Source organism: Conger conger, chromosome 18 (assembly GCF_963514075.1).
Source record: "Conger conger chromosome 18, fConCon1.1, whole genome shotgun sequence".
NCBI classification, from domain to species: domain Eukaryota; kingdom Metazoa; phylum Chordata; class Actinopteri; order Anguilliformes; family Congridae; genus Conger; species Conger conger.
In genome coordinates this window covers 12,659,614-12,678,905 of record NC_083777.1, presented here as the reverse complement: position 1 = coordinate 12,678,905, position 19,292 = coordinate 12,659,614, and the positions used below count along the sequence as shown (strand labels likewise).

The 19,292-nt window shown below is 41.2% G+C and overlaps 1 protein-coding gene across 1 annotated transcript in view; it reads right to left on the bottom strand.

The window, feature by feature from the left end:
- Positions 1-19,001, bottom strand: part of LOC133118604 (VPS10 domain-containing receptor SorCS3-like) — a 133,106-nt gene extending 114,105 nt beyond the window's left edge. Inside the window, exon 1 of the mRNA XM_061228713.1 lies at positions 18,402-19,001. Within this exon, the coding sequence (XP_061084697.1) occupies positions 18,402-19,001 (600 nt within the window). The remainder of the gene's footprint in view (positions 1-18,401) is intronic.
- Positions 19,002-19,292: the final 291 nt, after the last annotated feature.

Below are 19,292 nucleotides of genomic sequence, written 5' to 3'. Positions count from 1 at the left end.
CAAATACGGGAAGGCACCTCTTGGGAAATTTCACCGGACAACTATTCCTTTATTAAGACTGATAATTTTTTGCCCACACTTTACTGTTGCTGTCAGGAAAACCCACGCTTCTGGGAAATCACTATAAAAAACCGATTCAGCCTTATTCAGCTCCAAACTGCACATGACCCCTTCTGTAAACACTTAAACTATAAGACAGGTGTAGCTTTCCTGTTACTTAAACTTGATTTTCACATAGCCCCATTTGCAGCCTTAAGGCTTATTCCATAGAGAAGCCAGTCTATTGTGTTTTGAAAGTTCCATCTATTGCAGAGAAAGTTCATTCTCAGCAGTTTACCCCATTTTACCACTCTGGGATGTCATGAGGGTGGGGATTGTTACACTCCCGTTGCCTGGTTTGGAGTAATGTACTGCACCCTATAGTATAATGTGTAACAGGCCAAAGTAAATAGGCTGTGCTCTGTCAGTCACTATAACTAACATTATACAGTCATATGCTCAGTTCAGCCATGTTTCTGTTTTAAATCCTTCACATAATGCATTGGTGCTCTTGGATATGCCCTTACATTCTTTTGCCAAATTTGGATTTAATAAACTGAGCCTAATGGTGTACACTTGTCTGGCACCATCACCTAAGAAATATCAATTTAGCTTTTACCTTTATAGTCATGATGGGAGTGTTAAAATCTGATGGGAGTGCTGAACATCTTTCATACAGCAGGTCTACTGCAACATTATTGCTCTCAATACCGCAAAATACTGTACGTACGAGTTCCTCACAAACAACATTTTTCACACAGTATGTCTGCAGCAAATAATTCCCTCTATCTGTTGTACTAACCTGCAAGTCAGGCTATATATAACTGAAAAAGGTTCTGTTGTATCTACAGTCTGTTTTCTGTACACACCGCTGCTTTCATTCAATGGTCTAGAAAAACTGCAATTTTATTCTGAAAAAGACATTTGCTCACACATTCCAGGTCCTTCCAAAGAGTTTGAAGTCAAGAACTGAAGGCTCGAATCATATATTCGGAAAAGCACGGCTTGTGTACTTAGCCATGCACTTTAGACTGGCTAAATATAGGTAAAAGCAAGACTAGTGATTTTTAAAGATTGTACAATATTTTTGCTTTAATCAGTGGTTTTCACAGGCTCATTCATCTCATGCTCCAGAAGGTTATCCTGCTTTGCCTTAATGGAGTCTCCACAATCTCCCCTCTGGAGCTGCAGTGTCTTACCCAGGGTCCTGATTAGTCATCAGTAGAGGGAGGCTGCTCATATGGTGGGGTCCTTGGGCACAAATGTATTTGTACAAATGTGGCTGCCAGAATTGGACCTCAATGGATATGTATCTGTGCCGGCCAGAGAGCGCGCACCCACACCCTGACACCTATCCCTCACACACACACTCACACACTCTCACACACTCACACACTCACACACACTCACACACTCACACACTCACACACTCACACACTCACACACACTCACACACTCACTCACTCACTCACTCACACACTCACTCACTCACTCACTCACTCAGGTTTTTCCTTCAAAAGAAAAAGGAAGGTCTTTGATGTGGCAGCCTTGTGTAAATTCTGCAACAAATCTGCAAAAAGATCTAACCATTCTCTTGTTACTTCACTTAAACTTGCTGAATACATTTCAAATGTGTAATTTAGTATATCTGCTCTCTTCTGTCACTCTCTTCTCTATCTCTCACTGACTCACTCCATACAGTGTGGCAGGGGTAAAGCTAACCATAAGATGTACAGAATGTGTGAATGCGTCACTGAGGCAGCCAATGCTCAAAAATAGCAGTTGCTATTTCCAACAAGGTGTGTGTGTGTGTGTGTGTGTGTGTGTGTGTGTGTGTGTGTGTGTGTGTGTGTGTGTGTGTGTGTGTGTGTGTGTGTAGCTTCTGTCCAACATGTTCTGTTTACTGTAGGTTGCATAATCGAATCACTCCCTCTAGTGTTGGAACACGGCACTGCCTCAGGACACTGGTGCCAAGGACGGCAAGAAATAAGTCTCGAGCTGTGCATATGAATTATGCATATGCAAATACCTGAAGGAAAGGACAGCGAATCGAATTGATTTAATGTCCCCATGGTATATATTGCCTTCACTCACACCCATGTGAGGAGAGTTCTCATGGGAAATAAAAATATACATTTCCCAGCATTGGTAGGGCGATGTTTGCCACTGTTGTACTGCGCATATACGGGATGGAGAGTTGAGTATTCCCATAGGAACAAATGTGTGCACAGGGGTTGGGTTGTGATGGGGAGGTGTGGGAACGGAGGCTAATTTTGTCTGGGATTTAGATGGAGATGCAGAGGAAGGCATGCTTTTGTACCCCTTGAGTTGCAGACACATTTAAATAAGTATTTGTTTGCATGTTAATTATACTAATAAAATTCGGCCAAGCAGACAAGGTTTCGAGTTTTGATGGGTTTTTTTTTTGTTGTTTTTCCCCTTTTTACCTGTTTTTTTCCCTTTTAGAACAGGTCAAATTGTCCAAAACATACCTGAAGGGTTAAGGGCACACAGGTAAAGCAGAATTAACTTTTAAGCTGCCATTATCTTTAAAATAATTTTAGTTTTAAATTCAGTAATAGGGTTTATTTAATAGAATAACATGCATAATGCATCCCTGAGATTTTCAAAGATATGTATATCCATAGTTATTCAGAAATTCTCAGTGAACATTCATAATTAATGTACTAAATGAGAGTTCCTGTCCAGAATACTTTCATGAATGTTTTTTTTTTTTCACAATAAGATTAAAACATGCCTCAATCTGTAGCTACTTTCTGTAATTTCTTAATTTCATGTCACTAAAATTCAGAAAAATGGTAACAATCTTCAGGTTAATCTGTAATAAACTAGATTATGGTTATGAGTTTTTACCAATAAGTACAAAATCTTGCAATTACTTTCAGCAGCATGAGCAGTTGCATCGCAATGCTACATCTCTGTGCAAAGCAAGGGGCTGACTTACCCCGCTATTTGTCCAACAGACAAATCCCATATTTGGCAATTACTACTCAATTTCTGATCAATTTTCTTGCTCCCAACAGTGTTTTTGGATCAATTGCTTTAGCAATTAACAATGCTTTGTCTGCGACTCAAGGCATATTCTATACACATCTTACAGTAGACAAATGTTCTGTTAGAATAAAGACCTAAAAAGCATTGTTGGAAAGAGGTCTCGCGTCGCCATACCAGCATAAGATTTGCTGATGCATGTTCACAGGTTGTTGACTGCAGTAATAATGAATACTGGGAAGCTGCTGACTGAGAACATTAATATTAAAACAAGAACTATTATAAATTGATGCGCTTCCTTTTAAAATGAATGTAAAACAGCTGGAAAATTAAATAACCATTAATGATCACAGAGGGATGTATCCTCTACAGATCCACCAAATATCTATTGAAAATAAAATAACTAACACACATTTCAGGTTGGATATAAAATCTATATTGAAAACAATGTCAGGATTGTATAAGCGTGGTCTAGATCACTTCACTACCCAATCTCCCTCCTCAGCTCCTTCCAAAATGTACCACCAACAAATGTTGTATTGTATCAAAGGAGGGAGACAGAGAGGGATACGGATGGTAGAGGGATTAAGGGCTGAAAAATAGCACAATGCAAACTAAACACAGAAATGTACTGGTCGGGATTTGAACCCAGGATGTTATTGTGATATGACAGGGTTTTCCACTGTGCCACCACATGGCTCGGGCTGCAAATCTCTCCATAAAATCTATATACAAATCTCATGAAACTACAGTATGGGAGATATGCAATGAGACTAAAATATTTATTGGCCATTGGGTCTTGGAATTCTTGATGTCATGAAGGACCTGGACGCAAGGGTTCAGTCTGGTAATACATTAGGAATAGATGGAAATGTTTGCATCGCATTTGCTTTCTCTAATATTTACCATAATAACCCCATACAGTGTAGTCTGAATCCATTCACGGACTTGCCTTTGCAGTCACTTTAAATATAAACCCGTAGTTAATGTTGGGAAACACAAGGTGAGCAAACGTGATGTGCAGCAAACAGCTGTATGCTGTTTTGCAGATGACAGTTTGACCTTTCAGTCACTTAATTTTATTCTGCCTCGTATAGATAAATGTATATAGGCTATGAATGGCACATATTATAGAATTGGCAGCTCTAAAATGTTTGATTAAATTTTTATTGCATTTTGAGGCACACTTCAGCCAAGAATCTAAAGGACTCTGCACTCATTGTAATAGCATGTTTTGTCCAGAATTGCATGATTATGATAATCATTTGCATTATGAAGTGTCTTTCAGACGACTTCACATTTTGTCATCACCCACAATCTGGCATTAATGGCAGCTACTTGATTAAATACTGACCTCAAAGCAGTTGCAAGAAAGACAACTCCTGTCTGTGAATGATTAATTGGATCGAGATATGATATTTGATTTTTAAAATACTACGGGGGGAGCACTTTAGTGAGCGCATTGTGAACATAATACTAGGGTTGTTTATGTCCAGTATGATCTATGGAATGCACATTTTAGGACAAACCCGACATTAAGAATTGATGTCCCGCCTGGATGGAAAGAGAACGTTGGGTAATCCTAACTCCGCTTTGACAACCTGGCCTGACTGAAGCAAACCGAATTTGTCATACACCAATGGCCATTTTCACTCTTAATCCACAACACGAGACACAATTTGAGCCACGATTTAATGCCCGCTTCAGAGTTTGTCAGCATTCTTTGAAAGTTGGTCAGCACACTGGAATCGTACCCATTATGAACACCTTAACTCAAGTGGAGGGACAGGCTTATCCAGCAACAATACCATTTCCAGGCCGCAACTTCTGTGCGGTAAATAAAACTATTTTAAAATTCCCACTGATGCATTATGAAGTATTACCTTCTCAGGAACTAAAGTTTGTAGCCCACTGACTGAACGTGCAATGAAGAACAGCTTTTAAATACTTATGGGGCTATTCTCCAATTCAGTGTGGGATAACATTTATGTGTTTACATGGCACTGCACAACCAGGTGCCACTGATTTTATTGATCTCAACACAAAAGGAAATGTAGTGGTGGGAGACTGGGATTTCATCAAAAAAAGAAAGACAAACCAACCATATGCTATGAGTGACTTATTTATTTATGGTGGATCACTGCGGTGTTTATTCATTCATTCTTATGACCTTGATCATCTCTGTCTTACAATTACAAACTCTCAGAGTATGATTTTTATATAGTTTGCATTTGCAGACAGGAGGCGAAATATTCCAGGCACAAATATAGTGGGAAAAACTGAATTCCTGCACGGATTTATGAAATGCATAGCAGGAAAGGCAAATGCAATGAAGCAATACCTCAGCACTTCTGTGAAAAGCTTATACTGGCATGACTAAATGCAGAAATTGCATCGTATTCAGTTTAAAATGCACTTCTGCTCTTTTCCAACCAAATGTCTGCAGAACAAATAGTGAAGTATTTTGTATGAATACATTTGTAAACGTAATGATGTTTCATTCAATATTTAACTTGATGAGACTGTGTAATCTGTATGACCTTTGTAATTTCTCTGAATGGTCCTTGATAAGATGCATAACTTATTCAAAAGGAGGGGGATATGCATTCATAAGTGCTTGTCAAGAAACACAAATATTCGTAAGTCATATCACACCAGTGATCGGTGCAAGTAACGTTACTGTGATTTGCCAAGTAACATGTGACCTGCCCTGTGTACGGTTTTAAGCATTTATGAATGTCTTTGTAGCTCCTATGAAGGCCTAATCGTAGAAACTGAAGTGCCGATTTTATTTCAAATGTATACCCTGTACAACCCCTGCAGTGGATAAATATATTGCTGATGCACAATGCCAGCTGTACTGTGGCTAATATAACTTAGGAAGCACACAAGGGACCTATTTAGCTCCTCTTATGTGCAAACCTTGGATACATTCCCCTGTAATTCATTATCTACCCTGAATTTCAGTCCTATTTTATCCTCACATTCCCACTGCCAAGGAAGAGGAGCGAGTATAATAAATAATTTAGGAATCCAGAAGGGTCCATTTTTTCCCCCCTAATTAGTGTTTACAAACAAGTTCCTCAGACTTTCCCTGCAAAGGAAGTTCAGTTTGTTGGCATAACTTGGGGAAGGGTGATTTTGGTCCAAACTCAGACAACCAAGCCAAGATTGTAATGTACATTAATCATCCAACATTAAGTTATTTTAATGTTCATAAAGCGAGGTCATCATCAGTATCATGAAGTGCAGGCGATATAAAGTAAAGAACTTAAAGGCAGTAGTACCTGCAAATAATTAATTCTATTCCCTTTTGGGTAAAACGATTACAACTGGTCCCAGTTTATTCTTAGTTTAATTGTGAATTCAATAATCCAATGTCATGATTTCCAATTGCCCTCACCCATGTACTCTAAAATGGAAAAGTATTGGGACAGTCATTTTTATATTTTATATTTAATATTTGGTTGTAAGCAAACTATTCACCTGAGCCTGTGCACATATTGTAAATATGTTCATATACACATACAATAAAGGTTACACTTTGATTTCATGGGTTTATAATATAGAAATGACAGCTGCTTGTATCCATACCCAGCTCCCCCAAGTTTGACCGTACTAAAATGTTTGGGACATTATGAATTAATGCAGTCATTTGTAGTACTTTGACACATCCTTTTCATGCAATGACTGCTTGATGTCTGACACATTGACATGGCCAGGTGTTGAGTATCTTATCTGGTGATCCTCTGCCAGACCTGTACTACAGCATATGAAATGCATGTTGAATTAGATTCAGATTGGGTGACTTGGGCCAGTTAAGAATTCCCATTTTTGGCTTTGAAAAACTGTTTCTTTAGCATTATGTTTGGGACATTTTTCATTGCTATCGGATGAAGTGTCATCCAAAGAGCTTGGAGGCATTTGCTTCAAACTGAGCAGATAAGATGTTTCTATGCACTTCAGAATCCTTTCTGCGGCTGCTATCAGCATTGACGCCATCTATTAAGACAAGTGAGGCACTATCTGTGAAAGCTATGCATGCCCAAACTATAATACCCCCACCTCCATGTTTCACAGATGGGGGGAGGGGGGACACTTTAGATGGTAAATGGTTGGCATTTATATAGCGCCTTTATCCAAAGCGCTGTACAATTGATGCTTCTCATTCACCCATTCATACACACTCACACACTGACAGCGATTGGCTGCCATGCAAGGCACCAACCAGCTCATCAGGAGCATTTGGGGGGTTAGGTGTCTTGCTCAGGGACATTTCAACACAGCCCGGGCGGGGGATCGAACTGGCAACCCTCCGACTGCCAGACGACTGCTCTTACTGCCTGAGCCATGGGCAGTTTATTTTGGTCTCCAAAGGTTTCTTCTGCTATCACTGATGCAAGTCAATCTTGGTCCCTTATGTCCACGATACCTTTTTCCAGAACCCCATACTCTCTTTTGGGTACTTGGCAACTGAGCTATGCTGTTTCTCAGCTAACTAGTGGTCTGCATCTCGGAGGGTAGCCTCTAGTTTTTGTTGTGAAGTCTTCTGTGGAGAGTAGGTACTGACAGACTCTGGCCTGAAGAGTGTTTCTGATCAGTCACAGGTTTTTTGGGGTTTGTCATAAGTATAGTGAATTCAAATTTAGAGGTTTTCCTTGGCCTTCCAGGTATTTTGCAATTACTGTGCTCAACTTTGCAAGTACTTTCTATTTAATGTTGGTTGACTATTCCATCTTCCTGCTCTCCCTGGCAGCAGATGGAGTCCTACATCTCTGGTCACTCCTTCCAGGTTGCCTGGACCGGTGTAGTACTGTAGTACCTTGTTCTATCGCCAGTACTGTAGTACCCAGGGCTCAGTCCTCGGTCCTATTATACTTAATCCCTTGGCCCTGTTATCTCCGTGCATTATTTCTTATCACTGTTATGCTGATGACACCAAACTCCCTCTCCTTCTCCCCATCTAACCCACATGTCTCCGCCTGCATCTCCACTTGCCTGTGGGACATCAGGGCTGGATGGATAACGACCATCTCAACACAGGTAAGTCGGAGCGAAGCTTCATTCCTGCTCTAACCTCTCCCCTCCTTCTCCATTTCTCCATTTCCCTAGGGTACACCTTGCTGCTGTCATCTTCTGCAAAGAACCTCGGAGCGGTGATGGATGACAGACTGTCCCTCTCCAAGAACATTGTAGTGGTGGGCCCGGCATGCAGATTCTTGTGTACAAAATGGTACTTGGACTCAGGACTCTGAGGTCTAATGAAGCAATTGGAAACACCCGACTAATTAGAAACTCCTGTGAAGCCATTTGTCCCAAACATTATGGTGCCCACTGGGTACTTTGTCAATGGAGACGAGTTGACGCTTCAGTTCAGGATGACTGCTGCACTGTCCATGAAATTGTGGTTCGGTCTGCCTTTCGCAAAGAGTTACTTGGCCTTGCACATGACAGAAGACCTATGACCGTGTGCTGAAGCACTTCTTTTGACCTGGGCTGAAGAAGGACATTGCCAGATACTGCCAGACCTGTCCTGTATGCTAGCTTATGGGGAAACCGAATCAGAAAATTCCCCCAGCCCCATTGTACCCCATTCCGGCATTCGGAGAACCATTTTAAAGGGTACTTATTGATTGTGTTCGTCCATTACCACGGACCAAGACGGGTACCGGTATCTGCTCACTAATGTTCCTGTCTACCCGTTTTCCCAAAGCGATTCCATTGCGGAAGATAATGGCACCTTAACGTGTCGTTAAAGCACTTGTTAAGTTATATTCCTTGTTTGGGCTTCCTAAGACTATTCAGTCTGATCAGGGATCAAACTTTGTCTAAGGTCTTTGCACAAGTTCTTGAGCAGCTTGCGAGTAATCACTGTACTTCGAGTGCTTATCCCGAGCCACAGGGTGCACTTGAGCATTTTCACCAGACGCTCAAGAATATGTTGCGTACTGCCTGGAACTTGAAATGGACTGGGATGAAAGCATTCATTTAATGCTTTTTGCCGTACGGGAGGTTGTTCAGGAATCCCTTGGCTACAGCCCTGCCAAATTAGTTTTCGGACACACGGTACGTGGTCCTTTGAAGCTACTTAAAGAAAAGTGATTAGCTGACTGAAGTGCCACTAATCTGCTTGATTATGTGTAATTTCCAATCTTAACATGCTTAAAATGGTAAATAGTTGGCTTTTAAATAGCGCCTTTATCCAAAGCGCTGTACAATTGATGCTTCTCATTCACCCATTCATACACACACTTACACACCGACGGCCGATTGGCTGCCATGCAAGGCGCCGACCAGCTCCATTTGGGGGTTAGGCGTCTTGCTCAGGGACACTTCGACACAGCCCGGGCAGGGGATCGAACCGGCAACCCTCTGACTGCCAGACGATTGCTCTTACTGCCTGAGCCATGTCGCCCCCATGTCGCTTAACTTTTACTGGGACCATCAGGTCTAAAACGCATGAGGTGAGGGCCGTGGTGTCTTGCGTTCCTGCCTCTCCCGCCGATGAACATGAGGGAGACAGGGACGTGGTTATGCCTCCAAAGAGTATAACGGAAGGGAGGTTGCGGAATTCAGAGTTTCTGAAAAATGTGGAGGTGTGCTTGTCTCATTTGTCGGACTCTGAAAGAGCCGACATCACTAAACTTATTCTTACACACATTTCCCTGTTCTGAGTTCTCAGTCGCACTTGCCTGATGGAACATGACGTTGATGTGGGTGTTTCTCTTCCGATTAAGCAACGCCCTTATCGCATGAACCCAGAGAAATGTGCAGAGACCACTTTTGGGGTTGATCATCCCGTTTGCTACTTAAAGAAGTTTAATCAACATCAACGGGTATACTCCAGAATTGAGAGAGACACTAGCTCTGATTCTTGCATTACAGCATTTTGATGTGTACGGAGGCTCCGCTTTTCGTCCCTTAGTGGTGTTGACTGATCATAACCCACTATCTTAACTGCACGTGAAACAACAGCGTCTCGTGGTGGAGCTTATTTTTACAGGGTTATGATCTAGATATTCGACCCATCCGCGGACGGGATAACATTGTCGCTGATGCCTTGTCCCGGACGTATGAATGTTACAATAAATTATCACGTTCAGAGCTTTATTGTAGATATGTTCATATACACATACAATTAGGGCTGCAATGATTAGTCAACATCAGTGATGACATCGACTGTCATTTCGTTGATTCGGATATTCATAATTCATTGTATTTTTTTGAACATGGTCATGACTGCGGGAGATTTCATCCAAAAAACCTGAGCATCCAAAGTGTGGGAATTCTTTAGAACGGCAGGTCACAGCAGCATGACGGCCATGCATGAACACTTTGAAAGAAAGGATCCAGGAGCTGTGATGCTAGGTTGCCTAGCTTGCTCTTGTTATGTATTCGTAGCTCTGTCACACAAACATGGCTATTCTCAGACATGTCACTGAATGAGCTGTATTCAATTAAAGTTTTGTTTGTGTGACAAGCATCGGCAAGTATGCTACATGCAGAGAAATTGTATCATCAAAAACAATGTCATAGTAAGTGGTGGGTGTTTTATTTCAAGAGAATAAAGGAACTATAATGAGTCTACATTAAAAGCAATAAGACGTCGTCATACTTCAAAAAGTCAATACATTTTTGAAATGTTCAAATGCAAATTGAATCAATTGCCCCCCCCCCCCCAGTTTATTGACTAATCGATAGATTAATCTGTCGATTACTCTAACAAAATCGTTAGTTGCAGCCCTACATACAATATGGGTTTAAGAGATCGGAGGCGTTTAATTTCTTTGTCTTAAGGGTGGGGGTGTTGCGTCCCTCTGCTTTGTGTTTCCTTTTGGCTTTGCGTGCTGCCGTGTTTGTCTCTTTTTAGGTGTAGATGACGTCACTGCCCTGCTGGGAGCTGCTTGAGAACGCACACGTTTTCCATGGGAACCCTCCAGACAACACAACGAGACAAGATGCGGCTGGACATCGCTTGGCCACGTCACTGGGGGAGACATGTTGTGCTGATGTTGACGACGGTCACCGGGAACAGCAATTTTAGATGCGGGACAATATACAGTTCCTTTTACGACATTGTTAATTCCAGCTTTCTAAATGCGTTACTAATTAGCCTAGCTGCCCATTATTATTGCTATTTGTAATCATTATGGGAACTCTGAAAAGACCTCCCCTGTCATCTTCAAGAGTCTGGAACTGCTAGTTGGCTGCCCGGTGAGATGTTTTTTTAAAGGACTTTCATGTTATCGATAGAGAACCATCATTAATGTGTACATATTAATAAATGTTTAATCCTTCTATACCACTGCTTCACTGGTACTCCTTACGGGTTGTGGTTAAGTGGCTTAGTTTTGCGTCTGATATTATATGCCTACTTATTGCAATGCAGGATTATTTCGATTCCTAACAGCTATATGTAAAGTGCTGTAATTTCTTTGAAATTGAAAGGTGAAACAAAAACGTATAATAACTGAGTGTGCAATTTTACCACGTGAATTATAAATTAAACGGGTAGAAATGTATGGGTATATATAAAATGTATTTTAAGAAAATTCAACACACCAATCCTCCTGATATTTGCATTGTAATTGCCATTTTGGTCCATTGTGAAATGCTGATATCTGTTTGGGAATACTGTACTCTGTCATAATAGAAAGTCATCATAAGAGTGCTGCCATTTGATATTACCTTAAGCATACAGCGCAAAGTGTGTATTGTATGCAACACACTGACTCAGCTCTCATGGACTCATAGTCAATTAAGCAGCAAGTGTCCTTAGTATTTCAGGCATCTCTGAATGAATGGTATTCTATACACTACCCCTGAGGTGGATCTAGATAACATCCTATTTCCATTGTAGTGAAGCACTTCAGAACCCATGAATAGGAGGTATGGATCCGTGTCCTTCTGTAGTAACCTTCCGTATCCTCCATCTTCACGGAAAGTGTATTTCGGTAACACTTTTCAATGGGCTTTCATTTGTGCCACATAGTGGGCTCCAGAATTATTGGCACCCCTGGTAAAAATGGCTGCATATAATAAACAAGGCAGATAATCTGTTATGTTCAATTAAGTTTAATTAATCTCATGTTCAAAATGATTCCTCACACACACACACTTCCTGTTTCAATAGAGTATAAAAATGAGGTAAGAAGCATGGGAAATCCCTTTATCATCCATCAGCACGGGAAAAGCAAAATAACTGTCAAGAGGGTAATTGACCATTGATTGCAAACTTGCTAGCAATAGAATGCAAATGCATGGTTTTTCCCACAGAGGGAAGGATATGGTGAGGGAGGCCATAATGAACCATGGGATTAAGAATTGAGTGATTATTTGCATTTTGGGGTCACCAAGTCTAAAAAGTAAACATAGAATAGCACCCCCATACCAACGAACTCTGGAAGGGTTGCACGAAGACAGCCCTTACCAAGCGCAAGAAACAAAGCCAAGCATCTGGAGTTTGCCAAACATCATTGGAATTATTACTGCAAGAGTGCTATGGCCAAAAGTGTTGGCCATACACACATTTGACATGGAGGAGAAGCACCTCATACCTACAGGCAAATATGGAGGATGGTCATTGATTGATTTTGGAGATGGCTAGCTATCCACTATGAAAGTAATAAGATCTAAGATATATTGTGTTTAGATTATGGCCTTAAGAGAGGAACAGGGTAATTGGATGGGGTAATGCATGTATTATATTCCTTCTAAAAATGTGGATGTCCTCTGACAAAGTCACACAAATGCCCTAATCAAGAATTGCAATTTATTGGTCTGACTGGTCACTGAAGAGACACCAGAATCTGGGCAGGGCCTGCCAGGATTTCCTTTCCCCTAACTGTAAGTTTGAATGCAATCTGTAACATTCAATTAAAATAATTCATTGAGCGTCTATATAGATAACGACTGTTGAAGCTGGATAGTTAATCTACATTGCTACATACAGTTCCAGTTCCAGTTTAAACCAATGCAGTGTAATTTGGTTTTATTACATGGAATTATGTTCGAACATTCCACATTTCTGGAAGCAGAAATAAAAAAATAAAAAAAACACTTTAGAGGTATTCAATAGCTAAACAGGATTACCTCCTAACATATTAATGTTAGGTCTCATTACAAAGAGGCTAAAACTATGAATATGTTCATAATATAATGGTGCTTAACACTGCTTTTAACAATACATTTACTTTAAGTGCATTGTGCTCTTAGATGACCCCCCCCCCCCCCCCCCCCCCCCCTCTTGGGAAGCCTGGCTAAGGCAGTTAACCCTAGAATGCACAAAATATTGAATACCCCTAGGATGGGCGAGATTGGAAATTAATACGGTATGACCAATGTTATTTGATGTATGGCTTTGCTATATCTCTGAGAGAAAGCCAACAGGAAGCCACCATTCCTACCTTCAAGTACTTGAAAAGCATAATATCTGACTAATGCATAATGGATGATGAGATGAGGAAAAACAGCATCAAACAAGCCTTAGTTGTCTAAGGAGAGAAGGGGTTTCCTGAACAGCAACCTCAACCTCCAGACCAAAATACTTACCATGCAGTCTGCATCTCAACCTTACTGTATGGATGTGAGGCATGGACCATCTACAGCCACAATTTCAGAAGCCTTGAGACCTTCCATGTAAGATGGCTTCAGAAAATCCTTGGCATCACTTGGAAGGACAGAGTGCCACACACACAGGTGCTGGAACAGTGTGGAATCCACCCTGAACCACCATCAACCATCCTGTATAGCCAACTACTCTACATCTTAGCCAATGCACTGCTGGTGGCTAGAAGAAGTGGACCAAAAGACCACCACACTGAAGAGACATCTGATCAACCCCTCTTCATTAGAACAACTTTCTTTCTGCTACACCCTCTGGCACTCTCACTCCTCAAAGTTTATGGAGAACCTGCGTAAACAACATTGCATATCAAAGTGTACAAAGAAGCATGCCTATAAACGATTGCGGCCTACCAGTACAGGCCGGGGGGGTTGGGGGTTGTATGGGAAAGTTGCAATGCAGTAGTGTGTCAAGGCCTTGGGGAATAGGTTGGATATGGATTCCAAGTGGTAAAACAGGTAGACATATGTTCACTCCTTGACCTGAGTCCCTATCCATCTGGTCAGAGATGTCAGGCCCTTTTCTGTCACTTGTACTAAATCTACAATCACTGGTCAATGAGGTCTGGAACTCTGTTGTTCACTTATAATCAGGAATGAAATATATAGATACGTGCTGGGGAACTTAAGGTCTTGGGCATGAAGTTACTGGTACCTGGGCAGGGGGAGGGAAGGGCTGGGCACCTGGGAGTAATCGGCAGGACCCTATACTTAGAGATAGGGGCTTCACAGCAAAGAGGGTAGTAACTGTGGGTACATTCTAATGTTTCTTTAGAGTTCTCTTGTTTGTTTTTTTTACTTGTTGGTTGATTCCACCAGTTTACTGTAGACTGACTGCAATACCACTTCTGTTCAGTATTCAGAGTGCTGGACATCTTAATGAAGGCATTGATTGTTAGAACTGCTGGATTCAGAGAATAAGCATATTTTACTTAATACTCGCTTCCCCGACAAAGCGTTGCTAAAAGATGAGTTAACTTACATCTGCAGTCCATATATGTTCTCTTCTTTTAAACTCCTCCACCGATTTAAACTATATCTGGTGAAGATCACTTTCCATTTTGGCACACTTGCCTTCTACAGATCGTTGCGTTGGTTTAATACTACTTTTAGTGCCTTGAGCCAAGGTCGAAAGACCTGCGTTTTCCTTCAATAGCTCAGACATATTTGGAATCAAACTTAGACTTTTCTTCACCAAACTAGAGTAGTCGTGTCAACAATGCGCTATAGCCTGCAGCCTCAGGATTCCATGATGCATTATGCTCTATGCCTGCAACCTGCTGCCTCATTTATCTTAAGATTTACTGCTGAGCTGAATACGTAAATCACAATAGTTTCATTTACACAGTTCTGTGTGGACCCACACTGTGGTATCCCCTGTTTTACTAAAGTTAAAACACAACAGTATTTAAATACACATTTCCATTTGCTTCACTAAAGCAATAATATGCAGACTGTGCTGCAGTACATTCATAAAGCCAAAAGATACTTCCCAGCAAAAATGATTAATTTGTGACTTTACAGCCCACTTTTAGAGGTTCCTCTCGCAGAACAGCTCACTTGAATGCACAATGTTAAAAAAAGATGTCCCTCCACTGCTATCTCGCCTGTTGGTTCCTTCATGTTTGAACACACCAGTCACTGGTGCCAGAGTCATTGCATCAAAATAAGAGTCACAGTAAAGGACAAGGGGTCCTTGCCAGGTCAGCTGGTGAAGGCTCTGCAGAGAGGTCATGGAAGGCAAGTGCAGAAGCACCAGCAAGCAGAGTCTACCACTGTTAAATAAAGGAATCAAGCTCAGTCTCACAATCCAGATTAATCAAGCACACAGTCGGGGTCACAGCAATGAAGACAAAGCACTCAGTTTGGAGGTGAAGTTGAAAACCGGCCTGAAAACGCCTTGCGCTGCCAGGGAACAGAGCTGAAACAATCTCACAAGTTAAGTCTACAGAGAAGATGGACAGCAACTTTTTTTCTGTGTATTTGTTGGAAGATGTGAAACTATTTACCTCAGCTAGATTACGTTTAACAAAGGAGTCATTCATTTGTGAAAAAGATGTTGTGTTTTACAAATCACAAAATTGAAGGAACGGGGTGCATGAACTAAGGTTATCTGAACAGGCGAATAGCAATGGGTAACCCTAACTGATATCAGACATATAAGCTATACAACTATTTAATATATAGCAAATGTACAGGATGGTTTGATACAAATCATGTGGCATAGCGGTTAATACTGTACATAATGTTTGTAACAAACTGTTTTATTGGCTGTATTCTTCCATTGGTCAACTATTCAACCAGAAAATAGTCTGGTTATGATCCCATTGAAAGATGTCTAGATGTCTTCAACCAACCTATGCCTGCTGATACGGTACAGACCTTTTCGTCCATAATAGAGCAATGCATACCTCTGTAGCTTATGAATGGTATGTTCTTTGATTTCAACAGGGTGCAGCAACCTGGTCCTCCTCAGGTTCAATCAATAATGGCTAGCCAGCGCACTGCAGGTGGCTTACCATAGAAAATAGCCAGTCTCGTAGCTGGCTGACTAGCTAGGCCCTAGCCAGCCCCTAGCCATAGCAATGTAGAGTAACCGATGTAACTGATGTGAGCACTTTATTAAATATTTATTAGACTATTTTTTTTTTTACTTATTGGTCTTCTTCTGCTGTAGCCTATCCAATTAAAAGGTTTGATGCGTTCTGTGTTCAGAGATGCTCTTCTGCATACCACTGTTATTTGCATTACTGTCACCTTCCTGTCAGCTTTGACCAGTCTGGCCCTTCTCAACTGACCTCATTAAAAAGGTGTTTTTGCCCACAGAACTGCTGCTCACTGGATCTTTTCTTGTTTTTGCACCATTCTCTGCAAACTAGAGACTGTTGTGCATGAAAATCCCAGGAGATCTGAGGTATTCAAATTGCCCTGTCTGGCACTAACAATCATTCCATGGACAGTCATTTGATCACATTTCTTCCCCATTCTGACATTTGGTCAGAAAAACAGCTGAAGCTGACCATGACTACATCCTTTTATGCATTTAGTTGCTGCCACATGATTGCGTCCTTTTATGCATTTAGTTGCTGCCACATGATTGGCTGATTAAATATGATATGATGTATAAACAAGTGTACAGCTTTGCCCAAAGGTGCTTGCTGAGTGTATATCAGTTCACATAATGAATACATGTCAAGGAACTTGATGGCTGTGTGCAATTCAGTGGATGTTGAAAGTAGTTTATTCACTTATTCTGACTGCAGCTGCATTTACAAGACACAGCAATGCAGAAGGGGGAGTACATGGAAAGAAGGGAGATAAAAAGGGTTTCTGTTGAATTTTAACTGTTAAACACAATTAGTATCACTTGTCAGGATAATATGCAGTCCATAAAATAACTGGTCATAATGTGCAGGTCTGTCTTGCCTTGAGTACATGCCACTAAAGCATTTACAAGCTATTTTGCTGGATGACACGACATTTATGACGGAAGTTGGAATAATGATAAAATGCTTGTCATCTGAAACATGACAAGTGCTATTTCATTTTAAATGGTTGAAATGGTTTAATTTGAAAATTCATTCAAAATGAAACCATGCATGTTAATCACTTTTAGCTATCAAATAAAATCTGCATTTAATGTAGATACACCCGCACACGCACACAGGCTATTTCTACATTTCTGGGCTTCTTTATAGCATGAGAAATTAAACATTTTATTTCCATCCAACTCAATATTAAACACAAACTGAAATATGTCTATGAAATACAAATGTAATATCTCTCCGCAAAGATTTAATTGAAAAAGATTGATGGTCTGTTTCACATGTACAGATATATAGTTGAGATTAAATTGACTTTTTATTTTATTTTATTTTTTTAATTTGGGGGGGGGGGGCTTCCCTGAGCCCCCACTCCTCACCACAATCTCCAATAACAATAAGAGAACTGGGAACCGTATCAGGGTGTTATCGCCGCTGTCCATTTAGCCATCTTTCTCTCTCTCTCTTTCCCTCTCACATGCGCATGTACACACGCACTCAGACACGCGCACACACACTCGCTAAAGCATATACACGCAGAAGTTAAATGCATTCTCTAAATACTCACAATAAATTTTAAAATGTATTCAAAGCCACAAATCAAGTACATGGGCATGGAGTTTGCCGGTTTCACTAAATATTATAATTCCAATTACTTGCATGTAATGGTACTTCATTAAGTGAATGTCATCACAGTACATGATGAATCAATTATTGACTGTAGTCAATCGTTGGTTGGCGGGGATAGGGCAGTCTAATTCATACTGTCTGTCATACTGTAATTGAAAGCATACAGTGCAAGATTCAGCTCACAGAGACTACTTATTTTCTGCTAGGTAAACGCAAAAACCCGTTGCGCCACAGCTATTGCGGCAATACACGTTTGGATCGTGCGGAGCGCGGCACCTGCAGCAAAGTGTATCTTCATAATTAGAAAATGTAAATAGTCCGCATAAAATGTGATTGGGTCTCGGTGGGAAAACTGGATTCTGGTTTTGGCGAAGAACAATTCTGTTTTACATGCCATACCCAGTCTGCGCACCTGTAACTGTAAAAAAAATAATAACTGGAGATTCACTATGCAATTAAACTGCGGAGAGGATTCATTATATGAACAGGGTTTATTAGTATCTGGATGGGCGATTTAATGCATAATCAATATGAACTATAACGCATATAACTTACGCTGCTGTTGTGTCCAGACCAATGCACCATTGCTTGGTTATGAGCAGAATCCCCCGACAGCGGGAAAGTGGTGCTGATTAGTTTGGGCTCGTCTTTCCGATGGTTTGTCACTTTGTCATCGTCCCTGTTCCAATTAAATTCGGAATTCAGCCTGTGCCCGTCCAGCGAGACGTCAGTGCTTTTTCCCTCACCCAAAAGCGCCCCGCCAGGAAAGGGGCTTTTAACACCATTTGTTGATTCGGACAGTTCTGGTCCACTCCGTTTGATCCTCACAACATTAGCATCTTTCTTTGTGTCAACGAATGAGCGATTAGCAGAGTTTTGAGTAACTTGATCACTTGAAATGTCAAATACTCCCCCCTCCCTAGGAAGTTGATGAGTGGATAGTTTTTTGGTTTTAGCATTCTGCGGTAACCAATCTGGGGACTTTTTCAGGTAAAGACCATCCACTCTTCCATCTTTAACCAGTTTCTTCACATCCTTGGGAAAACTGTTTGCTAGCATGGGACCACCGCTTACTCCCGCCTTAACATCTGTGGATAGGTGAGATTCTTTAGGGACCTGTTTTGAAAATGTTGTCCTCGTCTCCGCCAAGTTCATGCCCCTTACCAGCGGTAACTCCCCCCGCTTTATTTTAACTGGCGATGGGCACGGCGCACAGGTTATCTCTGTCTTGGCAGTCGCCGGAATTTGAGAGAAGATCAAAAGCCAGGTCCACAGAAGTACAGGAAAGCCCGGGCACGGGGTAACCCTCGTCTCCATCTCTCTCTCCCTCTCTCTGCGATTCGACTGGAATTTACTGCAAACCTTGTTTTCTTTAAATAATCTGTGGGTTGAAAAGCACCTTCCAAGTTGAGACTGTTACCCTCTCCGGTTGCGTCTCCGCTGCTC